Genomic DNA, 18899 nt, shown 5'->3' with positions numbered 1-18899 from the left:
TTGTCCTCTCTCCCTCGGACAGCCTGCACACTGAACCCCTCATTCCCAGCCCCACCCCAGAATAATGATTTAAATGAAGAAAAACAAAAATTGAGTTAAGGACCCAAACAACAGTGGGCAAATCTTCCAGTTCTAGATAAAATGGAGCCACCTGAAACCATAACTTTAATATTAGGGAGTAAATTACAGTGGACAATCTTGTTCACAGCATGCAGTGAACTCTGGCTGCTTAAAACAAGATGGAACAGGGCATGCTGGGATATACAGGCAGCACTTCCATATTAAAGATGGAGGCGACTGCATTTAAGAACTCTTTGGGCTGCATCTGGACCACTGTGTCATGCTACGGCAGGGGTGGCCAACCCGTTCCAGACGAAGAGCCACAATAGCAGTGGAGACAGCATGAAGAGCCGAGGCAAAGTTGTTTAACAAAAAAACAAACAAACAAACAAACAAAAAAAAGTGCCCGCGCTGGGACACAGCTTTCCCCCAGTGTTTGTGGCCCTGTCCTCTTTTTTTTGTTTTTCCTTTCTTTTCTTTGGCTCAACAACTTTGCCCCGGCTCTTCACACTGTTTCCACTGCTAGTGTGGCTCACAAAAAAAGCACCGGGAAGGGGTGAGAGGTGCAAACTCTGGGAGGGAATTTGGGTGCAGAAGGAAGTAGAGAAAAGGATGCTGGCTCAGGGAGGGGGCTCCAGGCTGGAGAGTGTTGGGGTCAGGTGGAGGGTTGGGGTGCTGAGCAAGCCGCAGGCTTGTGGCTGTGAGGGTGCAGGAGTTTGGGCTGGGGTACAGGAGGGGCTCAGGGCAGGGAGGCTGGGAGTATGATGGGCTCAGGATACAGATTTGCAGTGTGTGGATGGTGCAGGAGTGTTGTGACAGAAGACTGGGGATGTGGGGGTGCAGGAGTTTGGCGATGTGAGAGGCTCCGGACAGGGGATTCCAGTGTATGATAGGCTCAGGTTTGGGGCCTGGGGGGGGTGCAGGAGTGTTATGATGCTGCGGACAGATGGGGGCTTGGCTCCAATTGGGGGCTTGTTGGCCAGGCTTCATTTTTAATAAAATATTATGTCAAACACAAAAAGTTTCTGCATTGTCTTTATTTATGAGAGGGGCGGGGAACCTGTTTTGAGTCAGGGGTCATTGACCCACAGAAAAGTCAGTCAGGCCCACACAAGTGAGATGCAAAAAAACAACTGCTCCAAAACCCCCCAAACCTCACTAATGTGGCCCCAACTGTGCTGGTGGGGGCAGAGGACAGGGTGCTGGGGTAGGGTGTTAGGGCTCGTGGGGGGGGGGGGTCTGGCCAGGAGGAGGGGACAGAGACAGCTGGGCCCAGTACCTGGGGATCCCGGGTCCCAGGAAGCACGCTGGCTGCTCTTCCCTTCCCCTCCCCCAGCCACCCCCGTGCTATAACCCAATCCCCCTTCCCTTCCCCAGAGCCAGGAAACCCCCCCCCCCCCCCCCGGCTCTAAACCAATCCCCATCCCACTCCCCAGAGCTAGGCACACACACACCCAACCCAATTCCCTTCCCCTTCCCTAGAGCCAGGCACACACCCCCCCAAACCCAATCCCCTACCCCTTCCCCAGAGCCAGGCACACACACACCCCAAGCCAATTCCCCTCCCCTCCCCCAGAGCCAGGCACACACACCCCAACCCAATACCCCACCCCAGAGCCAGGCACCGGCCCCCCTATATACCAATCTCCCTCCACCCCTCTAACCTAATTCTGGGGTCCTGGAGCCGCCACCGCTACAGCCGTGCGTCTCCCTCCAGGCGCTGGGGTGCGTGTGCTGAGCGGCCGGCATGCCATGTGCACCCCTCCCCACAACCCAATCCCCCTTTTTTCCCTTCCCTCAGAGCCAGACACCTTCCTTCCCCCCGCTTTAACCCAATCCCCCTCTCCCACTAACCTTATGCCCAAATCCCAGAGCCGCCACTGATGCTGCACCCGGAGCCCCTACTGCTGCCTGCACTCAGCAGCCAGCTGCTAGCATGTGCAGGCTGGGACGCTGAGTGCGACCCGACTTGCATCTGCAGAATATGACGCAGCATGCTGGGGGCCGTGAGCGGAACGGCGTGGGCCGTGAGCATGGAAGCGGCTCACAGCGGCCCGGCCATGAGAGCGGCTGACTTGAGCGGTTCCGGGTTCCATCCCAGTTCCATCAGGAGCTGCAATTTTTTTCTTGCGGCTCGCGAGCCTCGGGTTGGCCACCCCTGTACTACAGGGTTAGATCCAATAAGGGAGCACGACCGGGGTCTCAAATTCTGATCTGGACATGGCCACTGACCTACAGTGATCTAGCCCAGGTGCTTCTACCAAACTCATCTTGGAAGGTGGACAAGGTGAAGGAACATGTCCCCTTCCCATTCACCCACCCTACTGCTACCATTCTGAGGAACAAGAGCCAAGTTCAGATGTCCTCCTCCACTACCCAGGTGCTCACCATGTTCTTCATCTTGGGCAGGCGCCTCTGCCAGCAATTGTAGATAAGTCCCAGGATGATGATGATGGCACAGATGGAACCGATGATGACCAGAACCACAAAGAGTTTCCCATAGTCACTGCGGGGCTGGCTGGGTCGTGACTGGCAGCTTGTGGTGGTTGAGTAGTTCTGGATGCCAATCTAAAATTAAACAACAAGAAAGGCCTGCTCTACCACTTGGGAGATAATGGAGTGACAGTCATTGGCCGGTGAAGAATCCTAGAGCCCTGGCAGCATGCACAAGCTCACCATGTCCAACAGGGACAAGAGCTGGATTCGTGGGACCTGTTGTGGGATAGTGCTGCACAGCTGAAAGAAAGGAAGCCCAGGATTCACTCTAACGCTCCCTACAGCTCTTCCATGAGGCCAGGACATCTTCCTGCTAGGGAGTGACAGTGGGAAGAAACCAGAAATCCAGATGTTAATCCCTGCTCTGGACTCACATAGGTGTGCAGAAGGGAGCAGCAAGGCCGGGGCTATGACCCCCTCCAGCTGAAGGGAGGAAATGCTCTAGAAACAGCTACCCAGTGGGCAAAGGGGGAGGAAGCCTGTGAGGGAGGCAGAATGCTAGAACTACCCACCCAGCTGAGAGTAACCTGGGGTAGGATGTTACATGCTTAAGCGCCCACCTGCTGTTTCTTTTGTGCTAATTTGGACCCACAATAGTGCAGAAATAAAGGTCTGGATAAACCTCCTTCAGTGAAAGACTGGTGTTCTGTGCCTACATTCCACCCGCTTCCGTCTGAGAGAGTGAATATTCTAGAGGTCAACCAGACACAAGGAGTACGTCTAAACTTCAGCAGAGAGCCAGCCTCCCAGCCCAGTAGCCATACTAGCACTAGCAGCACTCGAGCCAGCATATTAAAAATAGCAGTGTGGATTGCATGGCTCAGGTGGAGATTTGTGCAAGTCCACCTAACTCTACCTACTTGAGCTGGGAGGCTTGCTCCCCACTGCAGTGTGGACGTACTCAGAAATGAGCGTAGCACATTAAGAAACAGACACTTCAATCCACAACACTTCTGGGTGGCAGGAAAACCCTCACTTCACAAGGGAGAAACCCAAGTGACAGCTCTTGCTCACATACACAATGACAAGTCAGTGTCAGAACTAAGATTAGAACAAAGGATTTCCTGAGACCCCGTCCTGGGTTCACTCCCCCAGGCTACACATGCCAGACAAGAATAATACAAAAACTTAAAACAAACAAACTAAAAAAACACCACAAGCCTTGCTTGCTAGAAACAAAATGTCAGCAAACAAAGCTGAACATTGCTGATTGGTCTCAGTGACGTGGCAGATTTCAAAAAGATTATGTTTCAATTCAATAGCATGTATGAAGCGTGTCAGCTATCATTTGAAGAATATCCTCTTTCTTCAAAGCTTATGATCACAAAAGGTCAACGTGATGAAGAGTCTGTTTCATTATTGATACGACTAGAGAACGAATCCCAGGTCTTGACGTAGAATACAAGTTGTGTAGGATCTCTACAGGCAGTTCTAGCATTCTCTAATTAACAACCATTAATGACCCGTAAAATCTCCTTGTATGTTTCCCATGGAAAAGACAGTTCAGGTTGCTGGTACGTTACTTACACAATTTCAGCAATGCCCCTTGTAGGGCTTTTAGCACTTTCTCTGGTGTAAGCCAATCAATACCACACTGAGCACTTAATTTGCTTTGTCTAGCTGCACTGGTTTGTTAAGTCAGGGGAAGACATGCATCTGCCAACACATTCTGGTCTGACTCTGCTCTCATTTACACTGCAGTAATTGCACTGAAGTCAGTATGGGCACGTCTACACTACCCCCCTAGTTCGAACTAGGGGGAGTAATGTAGTCATAAGGAGCTGCAAATGAAGCCCGGGATTTGAATTTCCCGGGCTTCATTTGCATAAAGCCGGCCGGCGCCATTTTTAAATGCCGGCTAGTTCAGACCCCGTGCCGCGCGGCTACACGCGGCATGGACTAGCTAGTTCGGATTAGGCTTCCTAATCCGAACTAGCTGTACACCTCGTTCCATGAGGAACCGGCTGGCAGAGAACAGGGCTGGCTGGGAGGAGCAGAGGGGAACCAGCCGGCAGGGAACGAGGCTGGCCTGGGCACACACAGATCCCGGGGTGCTGCCCGTCCCGCACATGATCCTGGCAGGGCGCACGGTCAAATCCAGCCCCAGGGATTCCATTCTGCCGTGGCTCCGCCCCCCTCCTCTCTACTGCGTAGTTGCATGCTGCCTGGCTGGTAGACATGCTCACGCAGTGTGAGCATGTTTGCCAGCCAGGCAGTACACAACTACATACTGATACTCATGATAATAATAAAACTTACTTAATTAGAAAATACCGGACATTTATATGTGTGGTATTTTCTCAATTTGTTTCCCAGACAGAAACCTCAAATACCGGACTGTCTGGTTCAAAACCAGACACCTGGAAACCCTAATTAGGATATTTATTTTGTATATCTTGACATGTGATATAATGATTTTTGCTGTTTTGTTGTAGTCATGTTGGTGCCCGGATGAGAGACACAAGGTGAATGAAGTAATATCTTTAATTGGACCAAATATGGCTGGTGACAGACAACCTTGGAACTCTTCATAGCTCTTCTCCAGGTCTGTGAAGCTCAAAAGGGCGAACCTCTCACCAACCAAAGCTGTTCCAAAATAAAAATAATAAAAATAAAGATATTACCTCACCCACCTTGTCTCTCTGTGTTTTAATAGCTTTAAAGCTTGAACTCTTTGCATCTCAACTTCGTCTGTCATTAAAAAATTATCAGACCTCCCTCCATAATTTCCCACAAATGTGAAAATTATAAAAAGACAAAAAGCATAAAACATATATTATGCAAAGTTATAAAAAATAAAAAGTGCATTCTACCAAGTCTTTTTATAAGTCAGAGCAGCAGGGGTAAAGCATTGAAGATGGGGGTAGGGGTCTCCTATATTCCTGTTGAGTTCCCTCTGAGTTTAAGAGCCTGACTGAAACTGCAAGTCACAACATTCACACATTATCTTCAGATTCTCACATTAGGAACCCGAGTGACTTCTAGGGCATGAAGAAGGTGTGCAGGTTAAGATAGGAGGGAAAAAAATGTCCTTATTCTTACTCTTGATGCAAAAACAACACTGTGCCCAACAACAGCTTTGACAAGGCCCTCTGCCCTGAGAAATTTCAGCATACTGAAAACTCAAGGGTGCAGATAAGTGATCAAGTATTGAATGAAAGGTACAGGCTGCCCCCGACTTGCGACGTGATTGGTTCCTGGGGAAGCGTTGCAAGTCAGGGGCATTGTAACTTGAACCTTCATTTACAATAGGTGTCATGCGCCGTCCGAGGACATAAGTCGGGGGTTTTCGACCCCTTCCGCACTTACAAAAATGGTTGTAAGTGCGAGGGGTCACAACTCAGGATGGTTGCATTTCCAGGGTTTCCTATATGTGCTTCACCCGTCCACTGTGACTCATTTCCCTCTCCTGTTAGTAGGGGGCACATGGAAGAGCTGATTTCAGTAATACTCACATATCTCCTCTGTATCCACCCATCTGCCTCACATTGGGGAAGCAGCAGCCCCCCCCCCAACTCACCCCAAAAGAAGTGAGCAAAGCTTCTGAGCCAGCCAGGGAAGCAGGAGAACAGGACCAACTGCTAAAGGAGGGGGGGGGGCACAATTTAAAGGTTCCCCCCAACAACTCAAGTATTATACCCCCCCCCCAGCTGGTAGCCCAGCCCTCCCCTATGGGGGCTCTTAAGTTGGAAGGGGAAGAAAAGGAGGGGGGAGAGCAGACCCAGACCTGCTCACACTAACACACACCCAGGTAGCAGGGCTGCTCCAAATCTCAGCCAGCCAGCACACAGAGAGAAGCTGAATACACGTACACACAAAACACCCCCAGAGAGCAGGGCTGCTCTAAACCCTAGCCAGCCAGAATACCAGGAGAAGCTGCACACGCACTAACACACCCTCTGCTCTACACCCCAGCCAATCAGAACACAGAGAGAAGCTGCACAGAAACACACACTAACACACCTTTGCTCCAAACCCCAGCCGGCCAGCGCGCCGCGCTGCGCGCGCGCGCACACACACACACACACACACACTCTCTCTCTCTCTCTCTCTCTCCTTCAACCCACCAAACTCGGCCACCAACCCCGAACCTCTTCCAGCACAGCCTGCCCCACCCTCTCCCCACATGGCTTCTATGGGGGCCCTCTTTCCCAGGGAGAATGGGGGCCCCCCCTTGGGCACCCACCCTGCTGCTGCTCCCACCAGAGTAGAGGATTTACCTGAGATGAGTGAGTGCCTCTGTGCTCCCTGACCCTGGCTGAGCTGGCTATTGTGTTTCCCTTCCTGCTTAGCTGGTTGGCCCCAGGTAAGGTCACATGAGACTATTTACATGTGCCCCCATCAGCACATCACCCTGGGCAGTCGCCCTGGTCACCCAGGTCTAGGACCATGAGTGGTCGACAGGAGCTAACGCTGTAGCCAGACAGACCCCCCCCCCCCCCCCATCTCATCCATCTTATTTGCCTCTCTGAGGTTCCTGAAGCATACAGGACAGAGAAGGAGCAATAAAATCAGCATAGTCTATGCTGGCTCATCTGATCCTGAGAAGCTGAAAACATAGATATGAGGAGAGAATGATTAAGGCAATAAGCTGGCCTCTAGGCTGTGAGAAGTGCCCGGCTGGCACCCATGTTGATACGAACACACAGCCGTCCCTGGGAGAGGAATCCCCCACTGAGAAAAGAATCTCCAGTACTTCCAATTTAGTCCTCTCAACTCTCTCTGGGTATGTCTACACTACAAAGTTAATTTGAACTAACGGACGTTAGTTCGAATTAACTTTGATAGGCGCTACACTAGCGCTCCGCTAGTTCGAACTTAATTCGAACTAGCGGAGCGCTTAGTTCGAACTAGGTAAACCTCATTCTACAAGGACTAAGCCTAGTTCGAACTTACTAGTTCGAATTAAGGGGTGTGTAGCCCCTTAATTCAAACTAGTGGGAGGCTAGCCCTCCCCAGCTTTCCCTGGTGGCCACTCTGGCCAACACCAGGGAAACTCGTATGCCCCCCTCCCGGCCCCGGACCCCTTAAAGGGGCACGGGCTGGCTACGGTGCCCGTGCCAGGTGCAAGCCTGCCAGCACTCAGCCAGCAGACCCTGCACCTGGCACGGCTCGAGCCAGCCACCCAATGCCCCCCAGCCCTTCCCCTCTTCCCGGGACCAGGCTGGTGGCTCCCGGGAGCTTGCCCTGGACCGCAAGAGGCGGGCACCCGCCTGGGCTAGTGCGTACATGGTGGACCTCGTCCACGACCTCCGCACTAGGCACAGGAAAGTGGCCGTCTAGGGCAGGAGAGCTGCCAGCCTGGCCACCCAGGAACAGGTGTGCATGAAAATCAAGGTGGTCCACTGAGACCCCCGACCCTGAGCCCTGAGCTTACAATGGCCGTCCTGGGTCAGACCAAAGGTCCATCTAGCCCAGTAGCATGTCTGCCGACAGCGGCCAACCCTAGGGACCCTGGAGGGGACGGACCGAAGACAGTGACCAAGCCATTTGTCTCGTGCCATCCCTCTCCAGCCTTCCACAAACTGTGGGCAGGGACACCACTCCTACCCCCTGGCTAATACCACTCCATGGACCCAACCTCCATCACTTTATCTCACTTCTCTTTAAACTCTGTTCTAGTTCTAGCCTTCACAGCCTCCTGCAGCAAGGAGTTCCACAGGTTGACTCTTTGCTTTGTGAAGAACAACTTTCTGTTACTAGTTTGAAGCCTGCTATCCATTCCTTTCCTTTGGTGTCCTCTAGTCCTTCTTTATGGGAACTAATGAAGAACTTTTCTTGATGCACCCTCTCCACCCCACTCATGCTTTTATAGACCTCTATCCTATCCCCCCTCAGTCTCCTCTTTTCTAGCTAGTCCGTGCCGCGTGTAGCCGCGCGGCACGGGGTCCGACCTAGCCGGCATTTAAAATTGGCGCCGGCCGGCTTTATGCAAATGAAGCCCGGGAAATTCAAATCCCGGGCTTCATTTGCAACTCCGTATGACTACATTACCCCCCCTAGTTCGAACTAGGGGTGTAGTGTAGACATAACCCCAGAGACCTGCTGCTGTCCGGCCACACTAGGCCTGGGGGCTGGCTTGGGGCAGCCAAAGTTATGCTGGGGCCACCACTACCCAGGCAGGTGGGGTGGGGAGAGAGGGCAAGACAGGAGAATTCCTCCTAGCTGGAGTCAGCGCGCCAGTACTTTCAGCCCATCCTCTCCTTGGCTTGGTCCCCTCTTTTGTTCGTGCTTCTTGCCCCCTTCTTCCTTTCCCATTGCGTACATATAACAAGTGACCGCTTACAATTAATTACTGTAATGAATAGGCAAATATGCAAATAAATTAATCACCATAATGAATATGCAGACGTTTCTATACCGATCCGTCAAAAGTTTTTGAATGAGCTTCCAGACCGCAGCATAAAAAAGGTTTGTGCTATGGAATTTGAATAGTGCCATCAATGAGAGAAGTGGAGTACTGAAGGCTGTGACGTCGAAGGGGACTGAAATGCAAACCTGAACACTGGGGGGAGGGAAGAGAATGAGACATAGACATCTCCATTCATCTGGTGTCCCCCTCTCTGGAGCAAATCTAAACTTCAACTCTGCACATGGTCCCAGTAACACAAGGAATCCAAAGACAGCCAGATATAACTTAGGAAACAGAGGGTCTAGTAACCCTGGAGGGCATTCTGCCCAATGCAGGAACTTGCCTGGACTATCTAGGAGAAGCTGAATAACTACTGGCAAGAAGAGCTCTAAGTGGACAACGCAGTGAGGTGCATAGACCTCAGGCATCATCTTTCCATAAAGAATTCCACAGACAAAATCTACTACTTATCTTGGCAGATGTTGGTGTGGGGAGCAGGGAAGGAAATGGTCTAGGCATGATCTCCAGACTGTTGACAGGAACTTCAAGGAAGCTTTCCAGAGTCAGCAGATGACTCCTGGCTTAGTTAGTCACTCTTCATGGGAACTAACATCTGCTCACTCTGTAGTCACCAGGGAGGGAAAAGAGGATTTTTCCAATTTGCTTATGAAAGATTCAGAGCCAACTCAGACTGAAGCATGATTCCTTTTAATTGCACTGACTACCTTCAGCCTATAGGTTAGACAGACAGGTTCTTACCTCCGCTAAGCTCCTTTGAACATACCCCAATGCCATCAGGACATCTTTTGTAGGGACAACACCTGGTGAGAAGAAGAGAACCAGACAGAAGTGGTCAGCCCTATATGCTCTGCTTTGGCTCCCTCATTCCACACATCAGTATTCTCTGGGAATTCCAGGGTAGGATGTGGAGAAGGGGACACACCTTTTACTACTTTACAAACTATTTTATGAGGCAAAAGTAACATTTGTTCAGGAATTCTGAGTGCACGCAAGTGATGCTAAAAGTGTGGAATAACTGGAATTGAGAAATTATGGGGCTAGACACTGTGCTACTCACACATAGCACCAACAATGCATTTCAGCCCTGACTTACAGCACTCACAATTACTCCTGAGCGCCCACACAGCTCTGCCAACGCAACTCTCTTCTGACCTGAAGCATCCTTAAGGACATGTGTTGTGTTCTGCAGACTTCTAGCAAGGCTGGCTGCCAGGCAGAACACAATAGACTGTCAGCAGGCATATTTCAACAACTTTGTTCCTGGCAGAAAGAAATCTGCAACAATCTCCCTACTGAGGAGTGACTAACCACCACTGAGAGTCCCCACCATTAGCTTCCTTCCCACACAGCTCACCAGATACTCTCCAATCTGGCAAGCCATAAACCCATGACTTGTCAGTAGGATTTAGAGGCCAAGGGCTATTGCTCCCTCTCCATGTGCCTCTCCTGTTTGGTCCAGCAACAGAGAGGGAAGCTAACAAGAGCCTCATTCTTCACAGCAGAAAATGCTTCAGTCCTTGATGATTCCAGGGCTCCTAACAGGGCACAGAATTTCATTACTGACAGCTGCCCAGCCTGGCTGTGATGCTAGCATTACACAGCCCAGCTTCTCATCTCCAAGGGGATCCCCTCCAATAAAAAGAAAGGTTTACATTAGGGCTACGTGCTTACAAAAGAACCTTTTTAATGGTACATGGCAAGGTCCAAAGTGCTGGGAGAAATGCATGATTTTAAATAAGTAGGTGGAAAATACTTCTTAAATGTTAACATTATTTCCCAACAACTGTGGTGTATTTTACAATATTATTTTTTACTTGCCCGGTATCAAATAACATGGTTATAGGGCCTTCCCTATAGGGCTTATACCCTAAACAGACAGCAGAAGCAGTACAGAACAGAGACAGCCACAACTGATCAGAGCGTTCCAATTGGAACTGCTTTTCAATGGGCCTACAATAGTTCTTATAACCTCACTAGGCAGCACTGGCACACTCCAGATCTGTACAAAGTACAGACAATTTCACCTTCTGCAGCAGAAGAGGGAGAGACACACAGAGGTGAGCAGGCAAAAAATGCAAAGATGAATATGTGCAAGGATAAAAAAAGGAAAGGGGTGGTGAAGCTGGAGGCACTGTGGAAGTGAAGGGAGGAGAAAGATGACAGCAGAGCTTTGTGGAACCTTGAAGATCTGCAGGAGAACCTGGAATCTGACGTAGTTGGCAAAGGAGAAAACCACAGCAGAAATGTACATAGTGGGCAATATGGTGTGGGTGGGAAAGAGGCTTATACTCTATGACTACGTCTACACTGCAGGCTTCTTGCGCAAGAAGCCTTTTGCGCAAGAGTTTTTGTGCAAAAACTTCATGCGCAAGAGCACATCCATACCTCAAGGCGCATCGCAAAAGTAATGTGCTTTTCACACCTGTGCTTTTTCCCATAGGGTTTTCTTGCACAAGAAACCCCTCCGGAGCGACCGCACTTGACTTTCTGTGCAATCGCTGTAGAACAAAAGGGAGTTATGCCTTGTAGAAGGAGGTTAACCTACACAGGCAAAAGCCCTCTGTTCTGCCATTTCACTTGCACAAAAGCGCATTTGAGGTGTGGACGCGCCACAGGTTTTTGCGCAAAAACCTTACAGTGTAGACGTAGCCTATATGTACACACAGGAAAGCCTACAATCACCAGGTACAGCAAACAGTGGCAGCATTGTACTGTTCAGCAGGAGGGATATGTCACTATATGCAGGAGAAAAATTGGGGTTAACAGGGCAGAGAATGCTGTTTCCAGCATCACTGGAAATCTCCACTGGAAAGCAATTCCGAAGCCAGATACATCCCTTCCCACCACTAGCAACACCACACGGCTTTACTACGGACACTTACCCTGCTCCCCTGCCAACGTCATTAGCAGGTGCTTGTCATTCTCATTGGGTTTGCTCAGAGAGATCAGCCACTGGGCCTGCTGTCCATCTGTCTGCCTGGAAAAGGCATCCTCCACCAGAGCCAGCAGCTGGGGACCCTTCTCCAGCCGAAACTCCTCCTGCCATAAGGAACATTTGAGAGCATCTTACCCTACTTCATGGCAAAGAAGAACCAATGAGTGGTATGGAAATTCGGGGACAAATGTGGATTTGTTATGAGTGAGTCCGATGCCACTGGCTTCAGATTAGTTATACCTGTTTACAGCAGGGCTAAATGGGGCTGTTGGTGGTGTGTGTGGTGGTGATGAAGGAAACCATACAGGCTCGGGGGGTGGTATATATTTATGTGCAACTTAAATCAGTTTGCCACTCTTGAAAGCAGCTGTCAGTAACAATGCAAATCATCAAAGTGCTTGTTCCCTGTTGAGATCTGCAGAGACTCTTCAATTAAAAATCACGGCATCTCCTTCCAGTTCACTCCTGGTCCACACGTTAGTGTTGATGCATCTAGGTCCTCACTTATGTCCTAATTCTGGGTTTCTCTTTGTAGCATCCTCCAGTACCAACTGAGCCCCTCCCTGCAGCAGGCAGGGATCCCAGAATCACTCCTGTGTGCAGAGCTGTTTTCTTACCTTAAAGGAAAGCTGTTTCAGAAGCCAAAAGAAAGTGCCAGACCTGAAGTGAAGGCCACAATTCTCCCAGCGGCACCGGGTCAGTGGGGCCCAGTTCTGCCTGACATGTGCCATTGCCTGGCAGCTCCTCTGCCACTTTCCCACTCCTGTGTTTCTATTCTTGTCTATGTTGCCATGCCAACCCAAAGGCCACCCGGATGATTAATAAATGCTGGCGCTCCTGGTTGCCATGGCAATCCCGAGTGCTCAGGGCAGGCACAGGCCTGAGCAGTGAATGGAATGGCTTAATTGGAAAAGACACCTACGACTCAGGCCTGAATCACAAGAGCCCATCAGTGCCATGTCTCATCAGGCGAGGGTTATGAATTTCAGCTGGAAGAGCATATGCAGCCTGTCAGGGGAGGCATGGGAAGAGGGCATGGGTGGGAAACTGCTCCACAACTTTACTGCCGGGGCCTCCTGCTCAGAGGCCATGCACCCGTCACTGCCATGGCCTAGTGGCCAGCTCTCTGCATTGTGACACGACCACCATTGTTCAATTCTATGGCTCAGCAGGGGCCTGGGAATGCTGAAGGGAGGGTCAGCACACTCAGCCTGATGAGAACAGGATGGGAGGCTTGTGTATCTGACGTAACACAAGCAAGTAACACAACTAACACAAACAACTGTCAAAAAGATAACTCTCAGTGCTAGACTAGAGTGACTTCAGGTTCAAATCACCTCTGGACGGAGGCAGGGCCCTGCATAGTCTTTCATTATTATTAGGTGCAATCTTGCAGTCTTTACTTGGGCAAAACTCCCATAGACATCAATGAGAGTTTTGCCCAAACAGGATACGTCTACACAGCAGAGCTGAACTCAAAATAAGCTATGCAACTTAAGCTACACTAACTGTGTAGCTTAAGTCGAAATAGCTTATTTTAAATTTGGGCACATCTACACAGCACTTATTTCAAAACAGAGCACTCTTCCTCCAACTTTCCTTACTCCTCATACAATAAAGTTTACAGAGTTTGGTATAAGAAGCCCGTTATTTCAAATTTATTTCCAAATAACAAGGATTGCTGTGTAGACACGTAATACATTATTTCGGAATAATGTCAGTTAGTCTGAAATAACACTGCTGTGTAGATGCACACATAGGGACTGAGCATGTGCCCTGTCTAGAACCCATTAGAAAGAAAAAGGGACCTAACCAATTTTGAGTCTACAGTGGAGATCTTGGTAAAAATGTGTTTGTCTAAATGGTACAGAATCCTAGGGCACAATCTTGCATGGTGCTGAGGGCCCTCCATTCCCATTGATGCTCAGCATGTCATAGCACCATGCCCTTAAAACAAACAGAAATATTTACGGGTTTTTTCCTAAACTAATTTAAATAAATCAATAAATCACTTAAAAACGCAACACTTTCCTTCAACACTGAAGACCCAAACAAAACCAGCATAGGCCTAGTGTACAGGGGATGGAAAGCAAAACTGATACACTCAAGGAAAGTCAACCTAACTGCTTTCACTGTCCAAGGTGAATGAAGTGCAACAGACAGTAAGCAAACTGCATCAACTGTGATGGCAGGGAAATGTGAAACACTTTTCGTTTCAATCACATACAATGATAATACAACATAGAGAAGGGAAACAGTTGTGTTAAATATTTAAGTTGACAAGTGTCCCTTTGAATAAGGTTCAGGAGAGCATAAATAACTTATTGGGAATATTTGTTTTGAAATGATGAAGTCAAGTAGAAAAACAAACCAGTCCTTCCTGTCCAAGGGCAGCACCTGTGTTTGGCAGGGGAAGAGCTGAGATTTCGACAGCAACACACATACACCTCCAGTGGAGGGATTGCTGCACTTTTGCTTTCACTTTTCATCTGCTTCCACTGCTTAAAATTAAACGATTGCAAATGGCAATAGGATGAGGCAAGAGTTATTATGTAGAGCAAAATTGCATCTGTGTAGCACGGATGATATGGGGGAGAGATAGATGGATAATGACTGAGGTGGACAGGAAATTAATCATCACAAACTTATTTTGAAGTGCTGATATTCTGAACTGTAAATGTTGGTTGTGACAAAGGCACTTAAAATGGTATGAAGGACAAACAATTCTCTGCTTGAAGGAGCAATGTTAATGTCAGAAGACTTATGGAGAGAAACATATTTCTTATATCCTGTTAGAAAGTTATCATCATTCATTCTGTAAATGTATTGTTTTTAAAACAAATTATTCAGGGGACTCATTTTCCCTTTTAAAAAAAGACCACAGTGCTCAAGAACCATGCAAGAACAATAACAGCGTGCTCAGTCCAGTCCAGGGACCTAGGATTAAAAAATAGATATGCAGAGGAGAAAAATTTTAATCGGAGAAATATTCAGTTTCAAAGTCCTAAAGTAACCAGGTATTTAAAAAACAACGAGAAGTCCTGTGGCACTTTCTCATTGTTTTTGCAGATTCAGACTAACACGGCTACCCCTCTGACACATGTATTCAAAAAATCAATTTAAAAATCACAAAGGACAACCTGACCCTGTCCACTTGACAACGGGTCTTTATGGGTTTGATAAATGACTCATGGGAGGTTCCTAAAGTAAATAGGCCCTTTTACCAGGGATACCCATGGGGCTTTGGGTTCTGTCAATTAACTGCAACTTTCAGGGACTGATGGTGGAATATTGGATTAGCAGAGCACTTCTGGTTAACAGACACTACTGGGGAGGTGAGGGGGGCCAGAGGAGAGCACTTAAGGAAGTGGCAACCTGAAACATTTATTCTGGAAACAATGAGTCTTTATTTGCAGAACCATCAGAGAAACATGACCAGAGACATCATGCCTCAAAAGTGAGGAGAAGGGAAAAAGTCTGGGTACTGGGATCAGACCTAAATCTTGCCACTTTATTGCGTGACTAGGGACTGCAGTGTAACAGATATTGTCCTCCAGATGAGATGGAAAACAAAGGCTCCTTCCCATCTGGTGGCCAGCCAGGTGGAAATTAAAGATCCTCAACCTGGAGATTTAGGCAGTATTTTTACCAGCAGTGGTTGATTTATAGCAGGGATCTCAAACTCAATGTACCTTAAGGCCAGTGACATCCCTTAAATCCTCCTAGTGGGCCAGTGGGCACTCGCCTCTAAGAGGGCTCTAGAGTGGGATCTCCATGCATTCCCCCTCCCTTGTGCATCTCCCCAGCCCAGCCTGCTGCCCCAGAGTTATTTAGCGCGGCTAGAGTGGCTTCCAGTGGTTACCTCCATGCCACTGCCAGCATGTCCCTATGGCCTGGGACAGGTGTGTACAGAGCCATCCTGTCAAGAGATGGAAGCTGTGGCACTACTAACTCATTTTGTGAAACTGACTGGATCTCAGTGATGCCAAACCTCCTGATTTGATAATTGGGGATTTTTTTCTTTCCTGGAAAGCCCCAGCCACATTATTAGAATTAAGTCTGCTCTGTGAACTTCACTACCTGATGCCTCATGCACCACTACCAATTGTGAGTTATGCTTGTTTGTTGGTGCATAGTAGTAGAAGAGAAAACACGTGCAGCACATACCTAGGAGTTTAGTTTCTTGGTTTAGAAGGTGTGAGTGTGTAAGAGAAGTATGAGCCAGTAGTTTGAGCACTGGACTTCTACATAGGCATTACTGTAGTCTCAGTCCAAATCTGTAGAGCTCTGCAAATCCACAGATATCTGCTTTATATCCGTGGGTATCCTCAGCCGGGGATGTGAAGATGGATATCCACAGCTCATGTTTGCGGATATGCATGCAGATACAGATTTTGTATCTAGAATTGTGCAAATTTGCGGATATCCACTTTATATCCACAGGTACACTGATATGGATGGACATAGCCGCAGATCATTTTGCAGATGCAGATGTGGATGAGAATACCAACTTTGTATCTGCACAGGGTTGTACAGATGTGGCCAAAACTCTGACACTGGCCAAAACACTTTTGCTGCCAACTCTTTCCACATCTGTAAATTTCGCATAATATTATCCTTCTTCCATGCATGTTGTGACCATTAGTGTTTGTAAAAACTATGGAAAATGAAAAATGCAGACCCAGAGCTAAGTATTATAAATCCAGTCTCTAACTTTCTGCAAGGATGGGCTAATGGGTAAATGCACATCACTGACTTACTGTATGTCCTGAAGAAAGTCACTTTACTACTCTGTGCCTTAGTTTCTCTAGCTGTAAAACTGAGGTAATGCTGACTAACAACACAGGACTGTTGAGAAGCTTAATTCAATTTCTCTCCAAAACTATTATACTGAATCTATTTACAATGGACATACAAAATCGCTAAAACTGAAATAGATCAAAAAGCGACATCTTTCCAATTTATTTTGATTACATATAAAATGTTATTGAATAGACATATCACTATCCTCCTTTTTAGCCAATTAACAAGAGAAAAAATGACTCGCTGAAGAGGCCCATCTAAATAGCAGGCAAAAATCTAAAAAATGTAAGGAATATATGTATTTTAATTTCAGGTATTACTTAGTACTTAAAAGGAGGTTCTCTATGGGAAATTGGATTGAAAACACTGTCAATTAAAAATCAATTTTAAAGTGTCCCTTGAATGTCTGAAAAGTAAAGAGCTTTGAGATCCCCCAATGGAAAGTGTGATGCATATGTGCCAAAGTATTAAAACCTATGGAGGATGGCCTCAGTCAAGACTCCCATTCTTCCTACACAAATTTCTAAGTTACATTGACTGAGACACAAGACAGACAAGTAAAGGCTGCACATACAAAACTTGCAGAAACCTTTTTAAAAGTCCTTTTGAAGATCAGAGACAGACATTTTATATTTTTAAAAAGTGGATTTATACCTAAACCTAGGATCATCTTGACTCCACTATCTTTCCTGCTAAACCTCAGATAAAGAAAAAGATGGAAAATGCACACAGAGCTGCAGTCAACACACAAGAGCTGCAGTTTCTTAACAACAGTGTTGATGCTAGGATTTGTGCTGGCCCTAAAAAATGTCCTATGAATCCTAAGATCAGTCACACTCATAAATATTTTGCTGCCCTGTTTAGCAAAACCAACCCCCATTCGATTACCCATTTATTCTCATTCTATTCAGACCTCTTGTGTCTGACTTACGCAGTCGATGTTATCAGACATGTTCAGAATTATGTAGTTTTTTCCTGCCAGGTTACTCCAGTCCTTGCAGATCACCTGAAAAGACAAGACACATAGACAGCTGGGTTTGGAAGGCGAATGTAGCTTCCAGCTGCAGGCATAAGAAGCTTGAGCAGAGTAAATGAGGGGCTGTATTGTATGCTGAGCAGGGGTATGAACTCTTGGGAAAGCTCTGGGGAAGGGGATTGGAGGGGATTCCCCAAAGATGGGATATGCTGGAGAAAATGCCCCATTCTCCAGGCTCTGACATATATGCCTGAAAAATAAATGTCTTTTTTTCATGTGAGTGATAGTGGATTCCAGTCCTCTGTTAATCTACAGAGCAAGGACAGTTCGATCAGTGGCTGGGTAAGTGCCCTACAGGCTGCTGTGCCAATCAGCTTTGCTATCCTAGGGCTATCTAATGACGCATTCAGTCTTTGGCCCTCTTATTGAGAATGAGAATGGGGGAGAGGACAGGCAATTCGTGCTAACCACCAGATTGATTTGTGTGATAGGGGCACCTGTCTACTGTGTTATTATCCAAATGGAGCTAGCCACTAGGGCAGGGGTAGGCAAGAGAGTCTCCGCAGGCTGGATTCAGCCTGCCAAGCAGGTTGATCCAGCCCACAGATGCCCTGCCACTCTCTCACCCACAGGCCAATCAAGACCTGGGCATGGAGGAGTGCACAAAGTCTCCTCCCCCTGCCAGGAGCATGCAGCACTCAGAATAAACCAGCAGCTGTTCAGAACAGCTGGTGGTTCTCTCTAGGTGCTGGGGGGCAAAGACTTCACATGCTTCCCCTTGCCCCAGACCAATCAGGGTCAGTGGGCGGGAGAGCAAGAAAGTGTTCTGGCCCCACCCCTTCCGCCTGAGGCACCACCCCTTTCAGGGCAACCCGGGACCACTTCAAAAATTTGCGAAGTGGCCTCCCTTTAAAAATGATTGCCCACCCCTGCACTAGAGCGACTTAAATCTCTTAGTGGTGTCCCCTGTCTGGTAGCTGGATCTACTGTTTAGGTGGCTTTCATATTATCAAAACAGAGACTCCATCCAGAGACGTGTGGTCCTTAAGAAGCAGCTCTGTAGCTGGTTGAAATGGAGTCTTTCTCCTCAGCTCAACAACTAACAGCTGCAGATGGTTTCAAAACTAGAATTAAAGTCCAGTTCACTAGGCATCCAATGATAATGACTTGGTCACCTCACTCACTACCAGCTTGAGTGGCACTGAAATTAGCTGACCTCTGTGCATCTTACAATCCTATCCTCACAGCTCCCCTTT

General features: G+C 48.0%; 1 protein-coding gene across 3 annotated transcripts in view; it reads right to left on the bottom strand.

The window, feature by feature from the left end:
- The window catches only part of PODXL2 (podocalyxin like 2), a 54505-nt gene that overhangs the window by 4703 nt on the left and 30903 nt on the right, over positions 1-18899 (bottom strand). The window contains exons 4-7 of one of the 3 annotated variants that reach the window (XM_075938797.1): positions 17599-17673; positions 11812-11968; positions 9668-9729; positions 2449-2628 (exon numbers count right to left, since the gene is read on the bottom strand). In XM_075938797.1, coding sequence (XP_075794912.1) covers positions 2449-2628; positions 9668-9729; positions 11812-11968; positions 17599-17673 — 474 coding nt within the window. Of the gene's footprint in view, positions 1-2448; positions 2629-4413; positions 5143-8564; positions 9531-9667; positions 9730-11811; positions 11969-17598; positions 17674-18899 lie in introns of those variants that run through there. The other 2 variants (XM_075938799.1, XM_075938798.1) reach the window with 2 other exon arrangements.

The sequence above is a fragment of the Pelodiscus sinensis genome, chromosome 11, assembly GCF_049634645.1.
Source record: "Pelodiscus sinensis isolate JC-2024 chromosome 11, ASM4963464v1, whole genome shotgun sequence".
In the NCBI taxonomy this organism is placed as follows: domain Eukaryota; kingdom Metazoa; phylum Chordata; order Testudines; family Trionychidae; genus Pelodiscus; species Pelodiscus sinensis.
This window is presented reverse-complemented; position numbering and strand designations above follow the sequence as displayed.